Raw genomic sequence first — 20,773 nt, 5'->3', positions numbered from 1 at the left:
AAATGGAAGTATCCAACCAGGCCTGTCTTCTGCAAGCACACCAGGAGGACAAGCCTCCAAAATGGCAAAAGCAACTCTTCAGCCTCAGGTTATTCACAAATTTGTTGATGCTTTGCCACTTCCACTCAGTGACTTCATGCAGGTTTGTTTTCCTTTTCAACAGGGATTGCATTGTTCCACAGATCTCATTTAGAAATCATGAATAACAGTTTCTGCACAAGTCACCATTAAACTATGGAGTGTTTTGGGACCAATGCCTGGCTGACTTTACCGCCCGTAGCGAAGCACTCCTTACGTTTCCCAGGAGGCCTCTGCACTTTGCAAGGATGCCAGCACTGGGGCAGCTTTTTGCTGCTTACCCTCGTATTCAGGCTTTGACCTTTTTTCATTTTACTCTTTGTGTCTTCACTGTTCACGGAAAATTCAGTGCCAATGAGCCTAAGAGAGGTGGGTTTTCTACACAGTCTCTGTTCCATTTGGTCAGCGTTGCAAGTCCCCTGCATGAAATAATATCCAATTCCAACAGGCTTTTAAAGATAGAATTCTCCACCTAGTTTACACTGAAAGATGTTGACACTATTTGCAAATATCAGTAGAGCACACTGGAAATGTGAACGTCCTCAATGAGCTGAAACAGAACAGCTCTGAGGAACTCACACTTTTTGGTTCATTTCTGCTCCAGTATCTCCATTTTCCTTTCCCTGCTGCACAGAACACAAACATTTACTCTCTGTTCTTCCGTATTTCCATGCAAGCAAATTCCTTCTTAAGTGACTGACCTGGGTCTAGTATATTATGCAAGGTTTTTTTTTCCTTTGGAAAGTTGGAAGCAAAATATGAATTATATATCAAGACCAATCACTCAAGGTGCTTTCCTAAAGAGTGTCCTTGGAATCCAGTTGCTATTTGCACACACATTAATAAAGTGCAAAGCTTTTAAATCTGATTGCTTCAAGTTGAATGGATGGGTCAGTGCCAAACAAATTGATCTCAATCACAAAGCATCATCTACAGCAAACTATAACTTCATTACAATGAAAGAGCTCAATTCAATAAATAAAATACAGATTTTTAAAGGTTATCTGAGCAGCTCTTTAAATGCTCTGTAGGACCATACGTGCAAGCCAGATTATTTATCTGAAACTGAAACCAACACACACTGTTCAAAGACAGTTTAAATAGTTGACACAGTGCGTATGGGTTAAAGGCTGTATGTCTGACAGAAGGATCACTGGACTGACAGGACCATCAGTTCTATCAAATTAAATGACTAAGGGTCAATGGTGGCAAAGTCATACGTGGCAGTATCAAATGAAAAGGTGACTTTTTGGGCAAGTTCTTGGTTTGACATTTAGAAATTCAGTGCCCAGTTCAGGTTAACTCCATAAATTGCCAATTTTCTCTGTACCCCCATGCCCCAGCCGGAAAAAAGGGGAGTGATAATCCTTTATCCCCACGTTTTATGTTCTGTAGGGATAATCATTAGGTACCTGCCTCAACAGAAAGAGATCAACTTTGAAAAGAAATTCTTGAAAAAAATGTTATGAAAATGTATCTTAACAAAACCCTGAACAAGTAGCAAACAAAAACAATGACAAAACCAGCAAATCCATGTACAGAAAGAAACCTGATTATATTTCCTTCTGTGAAAATTTCAGCATGAAGACTTCTCCAGTAAAGAGGCATTACTAAAAACTAAAACTCTACCAGAAATTGTTCTTATGACACAGAGTTTATGTCCTGCCCCACAGAAGACGTTGTCAGAGATGATTTTATTCTCTTAGCACTCACATTGCAAAGGAAATGATCCGAAAACCTGGGAAACTGCCTCCTTTCTCAATAAGGTTAATATGAAAGAATTTGATACATTGCTATTTCCTTCATTCAAACAAACAACCAAGAAAAACAGGGAGCAACATCTCTACTGTCAGCTGATACACAGCATTCCAACAGCTGGAGAACAGCACACTAAGCAAACTGCATATCTGATAAGAACTGCAAAGACAAATAGGGCCAACTTCTAATTTGTCACTCTGGAGACCACACATTGCTCATCCCAAAAGATGATGCAAGGTCCAGCCACAACAAAGTGCTGCCACTGCCAGCCTGTCTCCTCATTCCAGACATGCAACGCATTCTAGTCCCTGCTACCTTTGAAGAGATCTTCCACACAGGTGCCATTGTAAGAATTAGAAGAACACCTTATTTACCTTCCTTATATACCTTTAAAGTAGTTTCTTCTTCACCTGTTTCTCTTTCCGGGGGCCAGAAAGCATTTTAGGTCCCTCCTGCTCTCACACCCTTCATGGTTCTATACCTATGACAACCCCACTGTCCTCCCCTCTACCTGCAGACCCTTTAAAACACAGTTCACATGCACTGCCTTGAACCTCCTCTGCTGGTCTCCATCTGAGTTCTCTTCATTCTGGTTTCTACCTTCTGCGCTTAACTGAAACTGCTCCTACTGACATTCACTTTTCTTAGCCAAACTCTCAAATTGTTACTGTCTTCCCTTTGATGCTTTTAATACAGCTGATCCTATTTCTTCTGTTTATCAAACCTCCTTTTCCCAGCACTTCTCTCCTGGGTTTCCTATGCCACTCCTTTAGCACAGCCTCTCCAGGGGATACTTTCTGTGATGTTCTTCAAGACTCCAGAGAACAGTCCCACACTTACTTACTTTGTAATCACCTCTCTGTAAGTTAACTTCATCCAGTGAGCAAACTAGCAAAAAATGCACTGCCATTCACATACTGATGAGTCCTGATCTACTTCTCTGTGACGCATTTTTCAAATTCTGTTCAGTCCAAATTGCTAGCCTGTTTTCTGGATATCCTCATAAGTTTCACACAGACAACAATGATTCCTCAACCCTCTCCCTTCAGCTAAAGGAAATACTTTTTCTCAGTCAAAATGGACAGCCAGAACATCAGACCTCACAATTTGAACTACAATCCAAGCGTCATCTTTGACTCTTTTTCAAAGCCTCTCATCCAAGGCAAGCCAAAAATCCACAGATTCATTAGACATAACCTTTCTAATAAACAGTTCTTTTTACCCATCTGTAATGCTAAAATTCCTTTCCCAGCTCAGATGACATTACTTATTGATTACTACAAAGTTCATCTTTCTGACCTTAAGAATTGCAAGCTGCTCTCATATCTCACTAAAATTTCTGCTACAAAGAGGATCTCTAACCTCTTGCTTTGATCATTTCACCCATCTCTTCATATTGCTTCAATAGCTCCCTTGTTATCTATCATATCAAAGATATGCTAACTGTCTTCCTTTCCAACAGCATATACTTCCCACCACCGCCAGTCTTCCAGGTTACCTCTAATTCATCACCAAGATTCTGGCCTTGATTTCAACCTTCTTCACCTACTGCTATTTATTAAAAAAAAAAATCCACAAGTATCTTAAAAATCCCTGTGGTTTGTTTTTTGTTTTTTTTTTCTTCAAAATGCTGTTTTCTAAGATCTTGGTATGAAGACGTATTTCTGTCATTGAACAACACTCATCATCACTCCCTTTTATTCCCCAGATATCTCTTTTTGTCATCTCTTGACCACTGTAAATTCTTTGGAGACACATACTCATACAGCATCTAGTAAAACAACATCCCAATTCATAATAAGACATTCAGGTATAACACGCATAGTAGTTATAATAGCACCAGCAGTACTAACAGTAGCGCTAGGAAAAATAATTATTAGCATAGGACTGTACTCTTTTTCCGAAACAACTCTTAAACCTTTTCTAATTTTTAAGGTATTTGCCACCCTCCAAGGTGCAAAGGTAAATGAACTGACACATCATGCTTTATGCTGATGATATGCTATATTTGTTTGACACAGAACACTCTTTGCCTGAGGAAAAAACAATCTTATTGCAGTTACCACACTGTCTCAAGTTATAAGCTTAAATTTAATCAGATCTAACTGCTTGTTCTTGATGAACAAGATTCTAAAACGTTTCTTCCCTTACATTTCCAGAGAGCTCTCATGAGCCTCTATTTTTGGTATTTGTTCTAGGAGCTCTACACTGAATTGTGAAAAAATGGGCATAACATTGTATCCTACACACTGGGCAACACTGCATCGACAACACTAACCCTTGCACCTACACTGTGCATTGCCTACCCAACAGAGAAATAATTTTAAGAGAAACAGAGCATACAGTCCTAGGGCACCTTGCTTGGGATTAATCTTCTCAAGCCAAGGTAGATCTTACCCAAGCTTTTCTCTCACACACAGACAGCATTATACTGTATACTGCAAGCAATTAGTGAAGGCTTAAATAATTTTCCAAATTAGTTTGAAACTAAAAATAAGTCTTGGGTAAATATCATTTTATTTCACCTACTAAAAGTGATTAAAAACCTCCTGTGAAAAGATGCAAAGCAGGTGCAAATTATTATTAGCAATAATTACTCATCTCTTCTAAGGATAAATGGCTGCCTTCTGTAACCTCTGAAACAACTAATGAAATGAGTCAGTGATTTTCTGAATCCAGAACACCAGGTCTAGAAGTGCATTTTAGGGGAGAGATGATTGACTGACTGACTGTGCTTAGAGACACTTGCAGATGTGTCCATGGAAAAAAGTCAACCTGCAGTACACACTGGTGCTGAAGGTTCATAAATTGAATATATATTAATTGCAGTACGTATTTTATAATCTTCAAAAACAAGCTGCCCTAGCACAGTAAACTGAACAGTTCACAGAATTTATATGAAAAAGTAAAACTGGAAGATAGAAAATAGGTTTTGTATGGTCATGACTTTTTTCCCCTGATTTTTATAAGGCAAATGCATTTTCTATGCGCTTGCACTGCTTCTGCTAGTGTCTTACAACAGGTAAGCACTGGTATAGTGATGAAATGGAAATGCAGGACCATATTTTAAAATTACTCATCTGTAATTAATTAGTAATCTCTTCTTTCTGGTGAATTATACCTAAATTGCAGAAAATTATCCTTGCTGGGAATGACAAAGTCATCTGCAGATTTGCAGGATTTTAGAGAAACATTTTGCATGTACTTATGTATTATCATGACCACAGGTATGTCAGAGTATTTGGTGTAACTTTCCACTATATTAAAAAAATACATCTATAAAATCTTTATCTTTAAATTGCATGGTATTCCAGGAGTCAGTTGAATAACCTGAAATAAAATAGTTTGGAAAAAACAGCCACAAAGCTGGAAGTGAGCTTAGGTTTTGATAGCCTTGGTCTGGGTTTTTTAGGGCTAACTATAGAGTTGCCCTGTCTCAGCTCTTGCAAAAGCCGGCACTGGGTGCTATTTGAGACAGCACTAAAGAAAGCGAACTGCATGTGGCCCAATCCTAGACTTCTGTGTTTTCAAGTCACTAATAGCTCCTCTTCCTTCCAAAAAAAGCCCCATAAATACAGCCCTGCCTGACAGCTAGAACCCCCCAGTCTGGAGGTTAAATCTGTGGAGGGAGCTGTGTCTGGAACTGACAGTCTTAACGTGGGGCTACCCTGGATGGAGAGTCGAAGAACAGTGACACAGCGCTGCAGTAACCCCAGCTCCTGTTTCCAGGACGTGAACGTCGGTCTCCACATCCCATCGCCTTCCACTGTACAGAGCTGGCAGCTTTTTCAGGGCTCCCCATAGGAGCAGGCTTGCCTTGCACCATGCTGTTCAGCTCCCATTACAGTGGGACAGAGGAAAGAAAAAAAATATAACAGATGAGAAAATTAACAAAAAGAACAAAATGGAAAGAAAATGAATGGCTGAAAAATAACAAATGAATGAAAATTAATGATGCTCACAAGACAATTAGAATTTAATTTAAAATATTTCAACAATTTTGTCAGCTAGATATTTGGCATAGTTTCCTTTAGACCCGATATCCTTGCTTGTGGACAGGAGCAAAACATGAGCCATGTTTTAGCAACTGAACACCTGGAATGAAGCAAGGACCCAGAAGTATGCTGAGGATTAAGCATCTGGAGCAAGAGGAATGCCCAGCTCCTGTACATACAGATTTAATGACATTTAAAAATAAATGATCTCTTATGCATATATGCCCAGTCATCAGATTCCAAATATGAGCTGAAAAATCTAGTTCCTTCAGATCAGACATATTATTACTGACACTTGGGGACTTAGTAATACTGCTAGTAAAGCAGTTTCTAGACTCATAAGGACGTTGTGTAACTCTTGCCAATGTATTCAGTCTCCATAATTTTTTTCTCAATCGACGCACAAAGCCTCACAAAACTGCTATCAGTTATTGTTAGAGATGAATAACATTGGATTCAATCTTCATGTTTCTCATAATTTCAACATTCAGGTTCACAATCTGATGCCATATTATTAGTGGAGTTAAAAAAAAAATTAAGATTATTGTCACTTAAACATACTCGCAGTAGTAAACGGAATGTCATTGACATGAAATGTATAATTACATTACATGAAATGTATAATGACATTCATATTTAATTAATAAAGTCATGTATTCACCAAATTATGATTTTTTCCCCCTTTTCACATTGGCTACAAAACTGTAACGACATATGTACGTGATTGTTCCAAACATATTCTCACAGTAATCCCATAGCTTGGAACAATCACAGTGAAATAAAATACAGCTGGGTTTGTGGTTTTGGGTTTTGCCCAGTGGAAGGAAACCTGCTTCTAAGCTAATTTATGCTAAAATGGGAGGCTTTGTTTTAAGAGTTTAATGAGGTTTGCTTGGATTTAAATCATAGTTATTATTCTTATTAAGCACAAAATCTCTTACTGTATTGCAAATATCAACAATACCAGACTTTAGCTTGGACAAAGAAATAGAAAATCCGAGGTAAATTTAGAAAAAATAAGGTGGGTATAATTTAACTTGAAATATTGAAAGAAGAATGTATTATTTCTACAGTTCTGTTACCAGCACTCACAAATCATTACCAGTTCTTTAACCAAAGAAATTGCCTTCTAAAAAAAGAAAAGGCACAATATTTTTTTCCCCAAATTGTTCAGCAATATTTCAAGATCTTTATATACTCTATATAGAACAGAGATAGGGACTGATAGGCCGAACACTGGCAACATAATGATATGTACACCAATATGAAATGCCAAGTGCCAGAAAATTAGTATTAAACATTTTTCCTGTTAAATTCTGAAAAGTAAAGGTCTCTGCTTCCTCTGAAAAACCATTTCATACAATTGCTTGTGGGTGCGGACTGTTCAAGATGCCATAAATATTTCCTGCAGCTCCAGTCAAGTAATAGCATGTCATCAGCTGCACAAGGGAAAGAGAAGTCCGAAGCATTGGTCACAAGTGCCAACTGGGAGCGCTCTGGGAGTAAGGTACTCAGCATCCTCAAGAACCAGGCATGAAGGAAGCCCAGAAATCAGCATGACATGATCCCAAAAGCATAAACCAAAAGCAGAATACCTGTTTGGTTTTGGTTTGGCTTTGGGGTTTTGTGGAGTTTTTTGTTGTTCTTTTCAAGAACCAGTCAGAACATTTGATATGAACTATGGTAAAAGAGAAACAGAGCGCAGTCTGTTTTCCAGTGAGGACACAGGTGACTACATAAACAGGGCAAACATAATTTACAACTGTTTAATAAACTCAGAATTATTCTGGAAGTTTATAGCTTCAGCTCAAATAGGAATTGCAGAGATTCAGATAAGCCTGCTGCAATAAGACAAGGTTTTAGCATTAATTTTTAATGCAATTAATCTGCTCTCTTTTAGTATTAAATGGGTGTTTTTAAAACTTGTTTGCTGTATTAGGCATGCAAAGAGTTCTGCTTTCAGCTGGTATGCTGCAGGGATATGCATATATACCAGCAACCCTATTGCAGTAAGCTTACACGCAAGACAGACTCACAAGTAATGGTATCATTTTCAAAGATGCACCTAAATGGAAGCATTTTTCACTTCAGCGAAGCTGCCAAAAATCAAGTAACACTGCTACAGGTTTTGTAAAACCAAGAATTCCTTCTCTTTGCAAATCAATAACCACATGCAACTGTGCTACAGCCTCCATTATACTGGTTTTCAAAGGTAACGGTACTAAGTAGAATGACTGAAGTCTATAGAGCAACTGATACTGCCTCCAGTTTTAAAGCAGCATCTTATTAAAATACGTATCCAAAACAAACCGTATGTGTTCTGTGAAGAAGAAAAAACACAATCCCTCCACAGCTGACAGTTATTGCACACTACAACAGGAAACTTGAGAAACACTGACTTCCTCCCCTTCAAACACGTTGTATACAAAATGTACAAAGTCTGAATTTATTCACACAACAAATGCTTCCTGATACATCTTCAGAAGGACCCCTGGGTTATCTAGAACGTCCTTCAAACTAGTTCAGGAAGGACTACTAGTTTAAGGTACCCGAGTGTTTTATCTAGTGAAGTCTTGAACATCCTGAAGAATGATGCCTCGCTGACCCCTCTCGCCGAGCGCTCACACTGTCTGACTGACCTCCCTGTTGTAAAGCATTCCCTGTTTAGCTTCAGGTCATTGCTTCCTGTTAGACCACCCATGATCACCTTAAATAATTCCTCCTCCTCCTCTTGTGTTTCTTCTCAAGTATTTGTCAGTTTTATTTCCTTAGGCAGGCTGTATATAGAACATTCCTCAGACCTGTCTTCATAGGTCATGCTCTACTATTCTTTTATCATTTTTGTCACCTCTCTGAGCCATTTTCCATGTATTCATGTCACTATGTAGTATAGAGCCCTTCATGATAGAAGTAATCCATACAAATATACCCCTACTTGCAACCAAAAAAAGCGTATTCATTGGTAAGTGGAAAAGGCAGGTGAAATCTGTCTGTCACAAAGAGAAAGCCTTTTGAGTCTCAGATGCTATGTCCGAGCCAAAGAGACTAACATGAATAATATCTTTTATATTTTATATTTATGTTTAATAAAACTCCTCCCCATTCCCAAATTACTAGTTTTTCTTCTTTTCTTTCCATATATTGTCTTGCAAGGAGATAACATAGTCTTCCAAAAAGAAAATAATTTTTGCTGTTACATGCCATACCTGTTACAATTGAGACTGGGTTTGCATACGAACTGAACAATGGCACCAGGCCAAATATATCAGGGCAGTTTGCAGGTGAAGGAGTGAACATTTTTCTCAAAATGATTAAGGAAGGACACTCTTTAGATTAGGTTTGCTTTAATCCCAAAGTGACCTTTTAATGCAAAACCTAGCATAGTTAACGTTTTATAAATGCATTTACCTTCTGTTTCCTGAATAACGGTTGACTCCATGTTTATACCCACACCATTGAAAAGGTACTTTTTTCCTCTCTCCCTTTCTCTATTCTTACAGTCAAAGCAGTTTTATAGCAGAATAATAGACCCTGAAAACTTATGAAATGTCAGTAATTTCTGCTGCAGTAAGACAGAACCAGGCATTGAGGATGTTAAGCCAGTAAAGTGAAAATGATGCCTAAACAAAAATTAAAGAAATAATCCTAAAATTACATTCTTCTACGATTTAGAAAATTTTTCGTGTATGAGATGTCAAAGCCTCCTAACTCTGTGCATCCAAAATCAAATGAGAACTCTCTGTCCCACCCAAGAGATAAGTGAGGCTGAAATCTGAATCCATATTTTAACAGGAAAAATGTATCATTTGCAATATCTAAACAGGCAAAATAACTCTTCTACCAGCTTCCAATGGCTCATATCTATGGCTTGTGCTAAGAAAAATGTGTAAAAACCATTAATATCAGCGTTCATAAACCAGACACTCTCCAAGATAGTCTCTTTTTTTTGTTCTGCATTCCACAGGAGGGTTTGTGCGCAACACCTGGTTTTTGTGAAGAGATGTAATTAGCCAATAGACTTTAATAAGTTCTAGCTGAAGTTTTTCAGACACTTTCCCCCTGCTACACAACACCAACTCCACTCAGCAAAACTGAAAATCTTAAGAAACCTCTTTTTAACATGGACTTTTAAATTTCCAGAAATTTATGAAAACAAAGCTTTAAATCCAATTTCTTCTCTTTGTTCTTAAGTTATTTGTAACTTGAGTTAAAATAGAAAAGATGAAAATATAGCCAAAATTTAAAATTAAAGCATTTGAATTTTCTTCTCACTTTCCTACTTACATTTTTGCAGACACCTAGATTTTTTTCCCCAAAAAATTAATAAGGGAAATTGTTTCAAAACCTCAAATAACTTCCAAGGTGACCAAAAGCACTTACTGCTGCACATCGTGAATGATGTATTTCTGTAAATTATGTAAGAATACATATTTCATTTAAGCTGAAAGTTGTTATTCTAGACTGTCTGAAATTGTGCTGTAGGGAATTAGTTGCCTTTATTGACTGAGATACTGAGGAATCATGGTTAACTTAACTCTCCACAAAACGTAAGCCCAGCCTCCTCTAGCAAAGGATTCTTCCCTACGAGCACCTCTCATCTCAAGCCTTTTGAGAGTTCTTTTCTAAGGTTTAAATTTTCTTTTATAAAGCTTTTCTGAATCAATCAAGATTCAATATGGGAAGATTGCCAAATAAATTACTTTCCATTTCTGCCCACAGTTAAACTCCTGCAGGGATCCGGAAATATATCAGGATCATTAGCCTTAATGCCTGTAATACACACTGCTTTAAGGCGAAGTGAGTAGTAAAACAGTTTAATACATTAGCCCCTACACTCGAGAGACCTGCAGGGTCCTGACAGTGCACGCATATAACTTTTACAAATATTTCTGGAGTCTCGTGCATTAAGGATGGACAGACATTCTACCCAGCTTAGGTCTGAATAAAACATATATGTTGATTTCTTCTTTTAATACCCGGTTTGGATACTTTCTTATGACTCAGCGGAAAACTAAGCAATGCCTTATTTTTACTGGAGGCCTGTTATGAAGCAAATAAAACCACTGACTGAGTTGCATATAACTTACTATGCTTTGATGGCAAGTACTCCCTTATTCCTCTGCTGAAAATCTCTGTGTATGCACAAACACAAGTAGAACTTGTCCCTGTGCTTAGTCTTTCCCAAGCTACCCATCTGCTTCATTTACTTATGACAAAATTTACCCTATTATTTTAAAAATCACCAATGAACGTAAGTTTGGAAAATTTACTTATGCTGATATAAAAACCCCAACTTAATAAGCTAATTTGTCTTTTTATTTCTTCTCCCCACCCCCACTCCCCCACCCCCCACCCTTTAACAGGCTTTGATGCAGCAAAGCTGATAAATGGAAACAGGTCGCATCCACAATTTAATTTCTTGATTCAGTCTTATCCCTGGTTACTTAAAAAGAAAAAGTTAAAAATAACCACACTTCATTGCCAAATTGTTACCTAATGACTACACGTAAACTTATACTAAGGATCCAACTCTCATTCTCAACTCTGACACAGAAAGCACTGTAAAATAATTCAATATTAAAAAAAAGCTGGATAAAACTAATTAATGCCAAAAATTTGCCCACAGTGCAACATTAATTACAAGTTTGCCAAACATCTATGTCCCTGTCCTAATTAGCCTCGTTGATTTCAAGAAACCATTAACAAAAAAAAAGACAAACATAAAATTCCCACTTCATACTGGATGAAAACCTCTGTGATTCAGCTTTCAAACATCAATAACATGCCCTTTTAAAATAAATTTAGAGATTTCCGCAATAAAGACACAGGCACATTATGTTTCACTCCTGATTTTCTGGTCACTTATTGACAGTGGTTGAAATCCAGGTCAAAAGCATCAGTATGGAAGACAACAAGAAAAGAAGAATTGCCCCACAGAACTCCATATTATATTGAAAGTGCCCATCTGCCCTGTTTGCATTAACGACGACATACACGTTACATGAAGTACCTAAGGCTTCAATTCTCTGGCACTAGAGTCTGACAATCTTATTTGACATTGAACCACCAGCTCTGTCAAATTCTACCACTTCAGAAAACACAGCAAAGTATCACAAAAGTCATCATACATGTTCCTGAAATATTGATAATAAGAACTACTGTGCACTGACCTCATTAATAAAAGTCTGGGCTCCCCGTGGGCTTAGGAGTAAGATAGCCCTTCGCAACGTGTCCCGATAGCGGTTCAGTTCTTCTGTTTTCATGGTAGTGAAAAGGTTGGCAAAGACTCTGCTGATGTTCCTGTCCACTTTTTGTAATGATACGTCAAGTCCCAGTCTTGAGGCCTGATCGAGAAATCCCTGCAGTCCGCGTATATCTGTAACACAGGAGGAGAAAAAAAAAAAAAAAAAAAAGAAAGAAAAAAAAAAAAAAAAGAACCACTGCATCAACCTTCGCCAGTTAGGCAAGCATCACTAATTAGGTGGAAAAAGGCTTTTTAAACTTTTTTTCCTGCAGTGCTGTCAGAAGGAGAGTATTCCACACAGCCATCTTCCACAGCTCCCCTTCATAGCCAACGCCAACAGGAAAACTCCATCAATTACCTTTCCCCAGAGGCCTCTGAATGACTCTCGGGAAATGCCAGTGCACGCGGTTTGGTGGCTGTGCACACCTTCCCAGGAGCTCAAGACCACAGGGCTTAACTCTGCCCAAACAGAAAGGCAGTCCCACCCCAGCAACATCCCAGTTCAACTGCAGAAATCCAGGAACAGATGAACAAGCATGGGGATAAATCACTCACCCCTAAACTTCTCTCCTTCTACCACAACCTGTCTTACATAATAAGATCATGCTTGCTTTTTCAAGAAAAAAAAATACAATACCCAGAATATATACGTCCCTCCTTTTGACTACTTCCCCCCGCCCCCTTCCTCTCCTATAAATAACCAACCCAACCAGAGGTTTACCATTAACCTGAACCTATGGAACAGTATACAAAGCCCCAGACTATTAGAATATGTTATGGTGTAAAAAAATTGGTTTTCAACCGAGTAAATAACGCAAACAAGCCCCTTCAAAACCAATTCCTTTGAGCTCTGCCCCTCACCTTCAGGCTAATTGAAAAAACACATTCGCTTACCCACATTTGTTAGGACATTAACATGGAGGAACACACATTTCGTATTATGTTTATCCTGAAATCTACTTGTTCAAACTGTACTCTAGAATCTCAGTATTTTTCTACCATAAATGTCTGAGTTTTTATTTGGTAGTGAAATTTAGAGCAAGAAAAAGGTCAAAGCTTATACTGAACAGGGTTGATCTCAAAATTAACAGTGACCTGATCACAGCTGCACCATGTCATTAGGAGCCCTTAGTTTTCTGCGAAACATGTATAACTTGTCTTGAATAAGGAAGTATTGAACCCTCTTTTCTCACATTCATTTCTCACACTTTTATGATCAAATTTCAGCTCATGAGTGAAGCCAAGTGGTCTAAGAATACATTTTTTGTTCCCATAATAAAACACGCTCTTCAGAAAACTTTACTATAACTCTAACAATGTAAACTAGATTTTAACAGCTGATGGATTTGTAATATTTTTTATTTTTTAAAAAATCCTGGAAGGACACATCTACTGATGAAATCCTAAGTATCACTACTACAGACACTACTAATGTCAGAGGACTGAGAACCAGCCTGATTCAAGTCCACAGCATTCCTTACTGCCCCTCTGAGCGGGCTCTTAGACAGCCACCAATCTCGGTGTTGCATGGCCGTGAAATAGACAAGTGAACTTCTTTTTTCTCCTGCTAAAAAATCATTGTATGAAACCTGATACAAGCAACATCTTACAAGGACACACCAGTTAAAGAATTTAGCCCATGTACAAGTGCAATGTATTAGGGTCAACATGGTAACTAGCAAACATTAGATCCAAAGAAAAGCACTGAAAGTTACTTTCTAAACACAGAAATTACAGAAAATATTATTTTTTTTTCTGAATTACAGAAAACATCAGAAAGTTACAGAAATTAAGCTAGGGAAGTGCCCACCGCAGCAGACACTTCGTTGCCTTTCTAACTCAGGTTTAGCTGGCATAATCGCTATTGAGCCAACCCCGCCATCAGGAAGGTGCACTCGTGAGGGTTGGTGTTTCGCTGATGACTTAGACAAGTCTTTAGCAGCTTTATCACACTGTCAAATAACTGCTAGACTTGCTTACTGGCTAAAATCCCGAGTCACTGAGGAAAGGAAGGGGCTTATTCTTATGTAGGCATTTCTGGAAAATGCCAGAAGACTTTAGTACTTGTATAACTGCTAAATATTGCAGGTGCACTGAAATAATGACAGTGACAAACAATTGTTTACAGGTTAAAGTATTTACTAAAAAACTGTCAAGCTAAGTTTGGATTTTGCCAATTTAAAATTCAGTAAACTAGCATTCATTACTACACCTGTGCTCACTTTATGGATCTGTGATACATGAAACACAGAGGTATTTCTTTTAATGATGTTTAGTCCTTCAAAAATCCTGCAGTGCTTGACAAGCAGTAACAAAATTCCTTTTTTTATACTTTAGTAATGACTTGCCTTTTTGTGTAAGCATCTAAAGTTATCCCTGCACAAACAAAAGCTGTTCACAAAAGATTAACTGTGCTAATATTGCTCTACGTTTTCAGCTGACCTGCTGAACTACAGGTTAGAAATACTGTTATAGACCAGGGAAAAATACTTGATGCACATGGTAAGATTATTTGGACTTGGAAGAGCATTTTGTATTCCTTTACAAAGTTTTCATGCAAGGAAAAAGGGCTATTTCCCAGTTTGAAAAAATGGAGAACATTCAGACTTTTTCCAGCTTGAGAACAAAGGAAAATTTGAGATGAAAGAGTTTGTCCAAGCTCAAATGTAAAAGGACAATCTGTCGGCTTTTCACAGATAAAAGTGCATGTGAATTTATTCGGTGTTGGCAATTAGAAAGAACTGCACAACTGCATCTGCCTGAAAGTTGACATGCCTGTTGCTACATGACACTGAGAAGGAGAAAGTTTGGTGGGAATTCAGAGATGGAAGAGGAAACTAAAGAGCATGTTTTCAGAGGTGACTAACAGTTTTAGGTGCCTACATAATGGGATCTTTTTTTTCACAAATAATTATTTGCAACCACTACCAAGAGGGCAATCACTTCTTAAAATGTGTCAGTACATAAATACACAAACACATGCACATATGCAGGAGCATCCATTTATAAATTATAATGGATTAGGCTCAATGCTTTTTTATCTCACATATGAGAAAATGAGTTTGATGCCACCATTTTGTTTTCCTCAGTAGATCACAAACCCATGCAACATAAAAGAAAAATTGAGCTTTGTTCCATGGCAGCTAAACCAAAAATATTCACAGAAAGTTATTAATTTCTTTCCACTTCTTAAAATTTAGGGCAGTTAATCCTTCATTTTCTTCAACACTAAAAGGAGTCTTACAAAATTCACATAGAATTTAGTAAAAAAAAGGATTCTATAAATGCTTTTGTATGTTAAAATGCATGTGCTTTCTGCCTCTTGTAGTCTTAACAGTGACTTCTTATTAAAAAGTTGATTCTAACATTAGAAAGTTATCCTGAACTATTACTAATAAAATAATTCCATGCCCATTTATTTCATACTTTATAGGAAAAGTACAGCAATCCAAACACAATCAAACACTTCTGTCTAGAACCTCTGACAAATGGAAGACCAGTTTGCTGTAACTACACAGCCCATAGCTATGTCTGCCTTCAGTTTTCCAATTAGTTATTTTTGCCTGGGGTGTAGCCTACAATTCAACCATAAAAATCAGATAGCACTATTTTCATTATCTAGTTGCTCACCTGATTTGTGCATGTGCAGAATTTCAGAGGCAATATTTGAAAATTTCTCCTTAGAGAACATCAGTTTCTTGAAGATGCTGCAACACCTGCACTCCAGAAGGAAAATGCCACCATACAAAATGCACTCAGGTGGACATTTCTCATAACAGTGATCTGAACAGTAAACCCATATAATAATTGGATATGTTTCCCATACTCTAGTGTCAACCACAATCATGTGAAATTAGCAGGCTGGAATTGGAACTAAGTCAGTAGACCTTTGTAAGAAAAGCAAACTTCCTATGAAATTTGCGTATCTTCTTTTACTAGAAAGAGAATCTCTGTGGCCAAGAGCATTCTTCCTAACTGACAGATATGACGTATGTTCAGGTCTGAAAACAGAAGAATGAGACAATTTGAGGGATAACTATTAGAAGAGGGAAGGAAAGCCTTGATGCACTGCTAAGATATGAATCCTGTCACTGTGACTACAAAACTAATGCTTGCCATAAATAAAAGGCTTTATTGTACTATAAGGAATAATGAAACGTATAATTTCCTGCTGGAGGAGACGCTGGTCACTGTGCTGGGTGACTCAGACACAAACATAGTAGTACTAAATGCGGCATTAGCTAGCTATATGTAAAGTATACTGTCATCGACAAAGCAATTAATTTTTGTTATATTATCTACAATCTTGTTTATATTGAAAAAAAAATCAGGGTCTACCACAGCATTCATCTTTCATAAATTTACAGAATTGGATTCCTGGCCTTTACACAAGCAGCTTTAAGCTATTATTTTTGTGTGAAACAGCTGTGTGGTTAGGTACAGCTGGCCTTTACAGATGGCTCATTGTAGGAAGGAATTTTCAGGAGGTAAGACAACATTATATTGCCTTTTCAATACCAGTTCCTAACCCCGCTTGACAGAAATAGAGGCAGCACATGGCCAGGAAACATTTTACTTTGGGTAGAAAACAGCTGGAAGCAAACTGCAGTACCAAGCCGGAGCTGAAGGCAAGGCTAAAGAAGCACCAAGAAATAATTTCACACCCTTTAATTCTCATCCACTACCACATAAATTCTGGGAAGACTGAAGTATTGTCACCAAGCTCTATTTTCAAATGACCTATACCGATACTTTTATTTCTACATTTGTAAGAGGGAAAAGTAAATAAGTGTGAAAAACAATGAGATCGGGCAGGCAACGCTGAGCTTTTGGGTTTTCTTATTTGCTGCTTGTAGGCTCTATACTTCACACTTTTTTTTTTCAGGGTTAGTTTTCTTTGAGCATTATTTTGGTGATATATTTAGAGTAGGGAGGGAAGAGTGTCAAGAAGATTTGGATAGTTTCATTGTTTTAGTATTTATACACTTGTAAAAATATATATATATACCTTTTCCAACATTGTAGAAACACTATTCAAGGCATTTTTCCTCATACTTAAGCCCCAACAGAAGACAAAAATGACTATTTTTTACCTTTAATACAAAGGTACTCTGCTTTATTGTAGGTTTGTCTCTCTTGACTGCAAATTGGACAGAATACTTCACACTTCTTATTTCATTTCTTAAGACAGAAGAAAATGCACATTCTAGGATTCAATGATTTGGAAGATAACCTATAATCACTCTGAAATATGTTTCTCCAAACCACTTCAGTTTCATGGGTTTCATTCATTTTATTTTGCAAGGGCTGTTATATCTCATTTTTGCAACTGCAAATTGTTTACATAAGAAATAAGGGATAATAAGACTGGTGTAAGAAACACAGATGCTCATCCTGATGCTGAGACTCCTGCTGCATTGTAAACTTTCTGAATGAATGATTTTGAATAGCAGCCTGGGGTCCTTGCTACAGATAATAACCTACTTGAAGGATTTGAATATATACTCCAGTATTTTAGAAAACCGAAAGTGGACGTACTTCAGAAGTAGCACTTTTTCTTAAGTTAATAAATAACAGAATAGTCTTCCTTCAAACAATAGAGGGAAGATTACTTATTATGCTTCCAAAAGGGAATTATTTTGTCCAAATCATCTGGAAGAATTAGGCTTTGAACAAGCACTGAAATTTTCAACCTAAACCACTCACAATATGATTTTAACTGTTCCAATAAAGTGATGAGACAACTGCTTAGAGAGTATTATAACAAAGTCTGTTACAATAGATATGACTACATCAATATTAGAATGCAAATGCTTATTGGATCCCAGTGCAAGTGTAAAATTATATTAGTAAGGTATATTTTCTACTTTTATATATTGTTATTTCCTCCGTTCTTACAATTGCTTCCCACCTACCACATCTCCTAATTTGTCTCTGCCTGCCATGTTCCCACAAGCAGTGCCAAGATAATTGCTATCAGCCAGATAACTTTTCTACAAACATTAGAACTCACAATTTCCAAACAATGTCTGTGATTTCGTCAGCTCATTCCTAATAAAGTTTCACTTCAAAAACATTTTGCTAAAAAAATGTTTTGCTGTCTTGCATGCTTTCAGATACACCAGAGCTTACAATAACACATATGCAATTATATCACATTTTCAGTAACTAGGCGATAGTTTTTCTAGCAAGTACATATATAATAGCAAGTACAATAAATCCATGAATTATTTTTTTTTTTTAATTATTCAGCTTACATAAAAACAGCTGTACCAGATGAGAAGCTCTGCTGAGCTCCGTAACCTGTGTCTGACAAACAGTGTAAAATGAGCAATCCTGGAGTGACACTTCCCTTTAACATTGTCCCAACAGCTCACAGTTTGCAGCACAGGGAATCCCCCAGGCAGGTGTGGTTTCTACGCACTACCCAGGTGTATTTCTGCACAGTAACCCAAATGCCTTTTTCCTCCATAGAACAGCAGTTTCCCTTTAAGCCCATGTAAGTGACAAGCATCCAGACCACCTTCAGCACATTAACCTGGGAGTTTTCAGGATCCTGCCCTACTCTCTCCTTTCCCATGTTTACACCTTTCTCTCCTGTATAGTTCTATTAACACCAATCAAACACAAAGCAGAGTGCCAGCACCTGCACTGCCTGAACAACCAGGCACTACCCAATGCCGTTCAGACCTAGAAGTGACATAGCCCCTTCTCAAAGAGACAAGAAAAAGCTAGAAATCAAAGATTTTTTGAAAGAATAAAACAGCCTATCAGAAATGTAATCTTCGGAAAATACAGCGGACATTGATTTGCCATTTAAATCTAGATCACAGGCTGACATTTGACCACCTCTCCATAGAAACTGAAAATCTTACCGCAAGTGTTTTGATACAAGCATCAGGATTAATCAAATGCAAAGGTCTACTCAGAACCCCTTATGATATCAAAGGCTGAAGCCTGTAAAATGGCTGCAGAATTTTTTTTTATTGGGCAGTTATACTGCCTGCATCAACTTTGTTATCAGGCTTTTAAATGTTAAAAGGACTTTGAACAGAGACGAATCATAGAATATCGGTGATATTTACTCCTGTAACAGTTAGGAAAAGGACATAATGCACCATAAAGCCAGATATGTTGCATGCACAAACAGATGTTTTCAGTATTTGACTTACCAAAGAAGTCACACATCACTAGTAAAAATATTTAAGTTACTCTGCACAAGTGATGCTTCATACCTGAAACAGCTGATCCAGCTGAAGGTGCCTGGAGCTTCCCAGGCGGCCCAGAAGCACAAAAGCCTTTTAAAGGCTACAACAGCCCTTTCACATTTAGCATGAAAGGATAAGCTACAGGTCTCTCCTGCTGGATGTTAACACTTCGCATTCAAAAGCACAAGGGAAACTATCTCAGGAAATTTGTTTCTGTTGGAAAAAATGTGGACATATGCTACAATTGATGTAAAAAGGGAATTCACTGAAGAACTAGCATTTCTATTCAAATCATCCGTTTAATTCTTCCAAGTGCAATAATTGCCAACTGTTTGCCCAATGGTAAACCACCCAAATGACCTTTAATAGCTTCTCATCTCACTACTGCTGTTAACATGTTAAAATACTTTTAAAGACACTGTGCCGTGTTATTGCTGTATCTTCTTATGAGACAAAAATAGATGTATTGACAGAAATTACGCTTTTGCTGACATATATCTTAGGTTTAAACAAAATATTTCTTCCACCTAAATTAATTTTAATTATGGCATTAAATTACCGAGCTTAATATTTGTTATGGCTGAGTAAAAGCAATTCTGAACATACATCCACCAGTACATTAGGAAAACAAAGCTGTCTTCATTTAGAGGGATGAAATGCACCTTCTTGAAGCTGTGTTATTTTACATGAACACCTGAAGTCACGGTGCCCATTCAGGATGCTGGAACTGTAAACCTGTCTGCTTTAACACAAACACAGTTGTTACTGTTGGGGAGCTGTTACTGTATTACAAGCCCGGTTATTGTACTTTGACACACAAAGTACATCCTTCTTAAACAAGACTGGTAACCCTAAACTAGGGATAAGCAAATGCAAATAAGCACATCCTTAAATAAACCAAATATGCAAAGAGAATGCCTTAGAGAGGCAAAAGGTATCTCTTCCCATTCAGAGAAAACCAGAAGTCCCCTGAGAATTCAAGACACATTCATTCTGCATGCGTGCAGAGCTAAGCATCCAGCAAAGAGAAGGCAAAGCACATCCTTTTGGTGTTAATGGATTGCAGACTGAGTCTCTCTCTTGTTTAAATCAACCTTAAATACTTCACATTCCAATCTCAAGAGAGACTGCCATAAAATTACTGCAGATAAAGAAATTAAATTCCCCCTTGAGGAAAGGCTACTGGCAGGAAGACCTTATTCTTTTATATGTGTAACAATAATTACTGCTTGCATTTATGCAACACCTTTCAGCTAAGGATTTCAATGTACTTTATAAACACCTGTACAGTATAATAAACTATACACTATAAATACACATTACAGGAGCTAGTTGCTGTTATAACTACTTAACTACACATCAGCAAATCATAATTCAACTCTGTTGAAGAAACTTTCTCTAATTGGAGCATTTCTGTAGGTCCAAGTAAAAGTCAGGTGCCCTGGGCACACGAGTAGCAGAAAGGCTGTAAGAGCTGCCAGCTCTCGTGT

At 37.6% G+C, this 20,773-nt stretch overlaps 1 protein-coding gene across 1 annotated transcript in view; it reads right to left on the bottom strand.

Annotated features, from left to right (window-relative positions):
* The window catches only part of GRID1 (glutamate ionotropic receptor delta type subunit 1), a 541,426-nt gene that overhangs the window by 226,250 nt on the left and 294,403 nt on the right, over nucleotides 1-20,773 (bottom strand). Inside the window, exon 4 of the mRNA XM_005236732.3 lies at nucleotides 12,002-12,207. Coding sequence (XP_005236789.2) covers nucleotides 12,002-12,207 — 206 coding nt within the window. The remainder of the gene's footprint in view (nucleotides 1-12,001; nucleotides 12,208-20,773) is intronic.

This window comes from Falco peregrinus, chromosome 1 (genome assembly GCF_023634155.1).
Source record: "Falco peregrinus isolate bFalPer1 chromosome 1, bFalPer1.pri, whole genome shotgun sequence".
NCBI lineage: Eukaryota > Metazoa > Chordata > Aves > Falconiformes > Falconidae > Falco > Falco peregrinus.
Note: the sequence above shows the minus strand (reverse complement) of the source record. Positions and strands in the feature narration are given on the sequence as shown.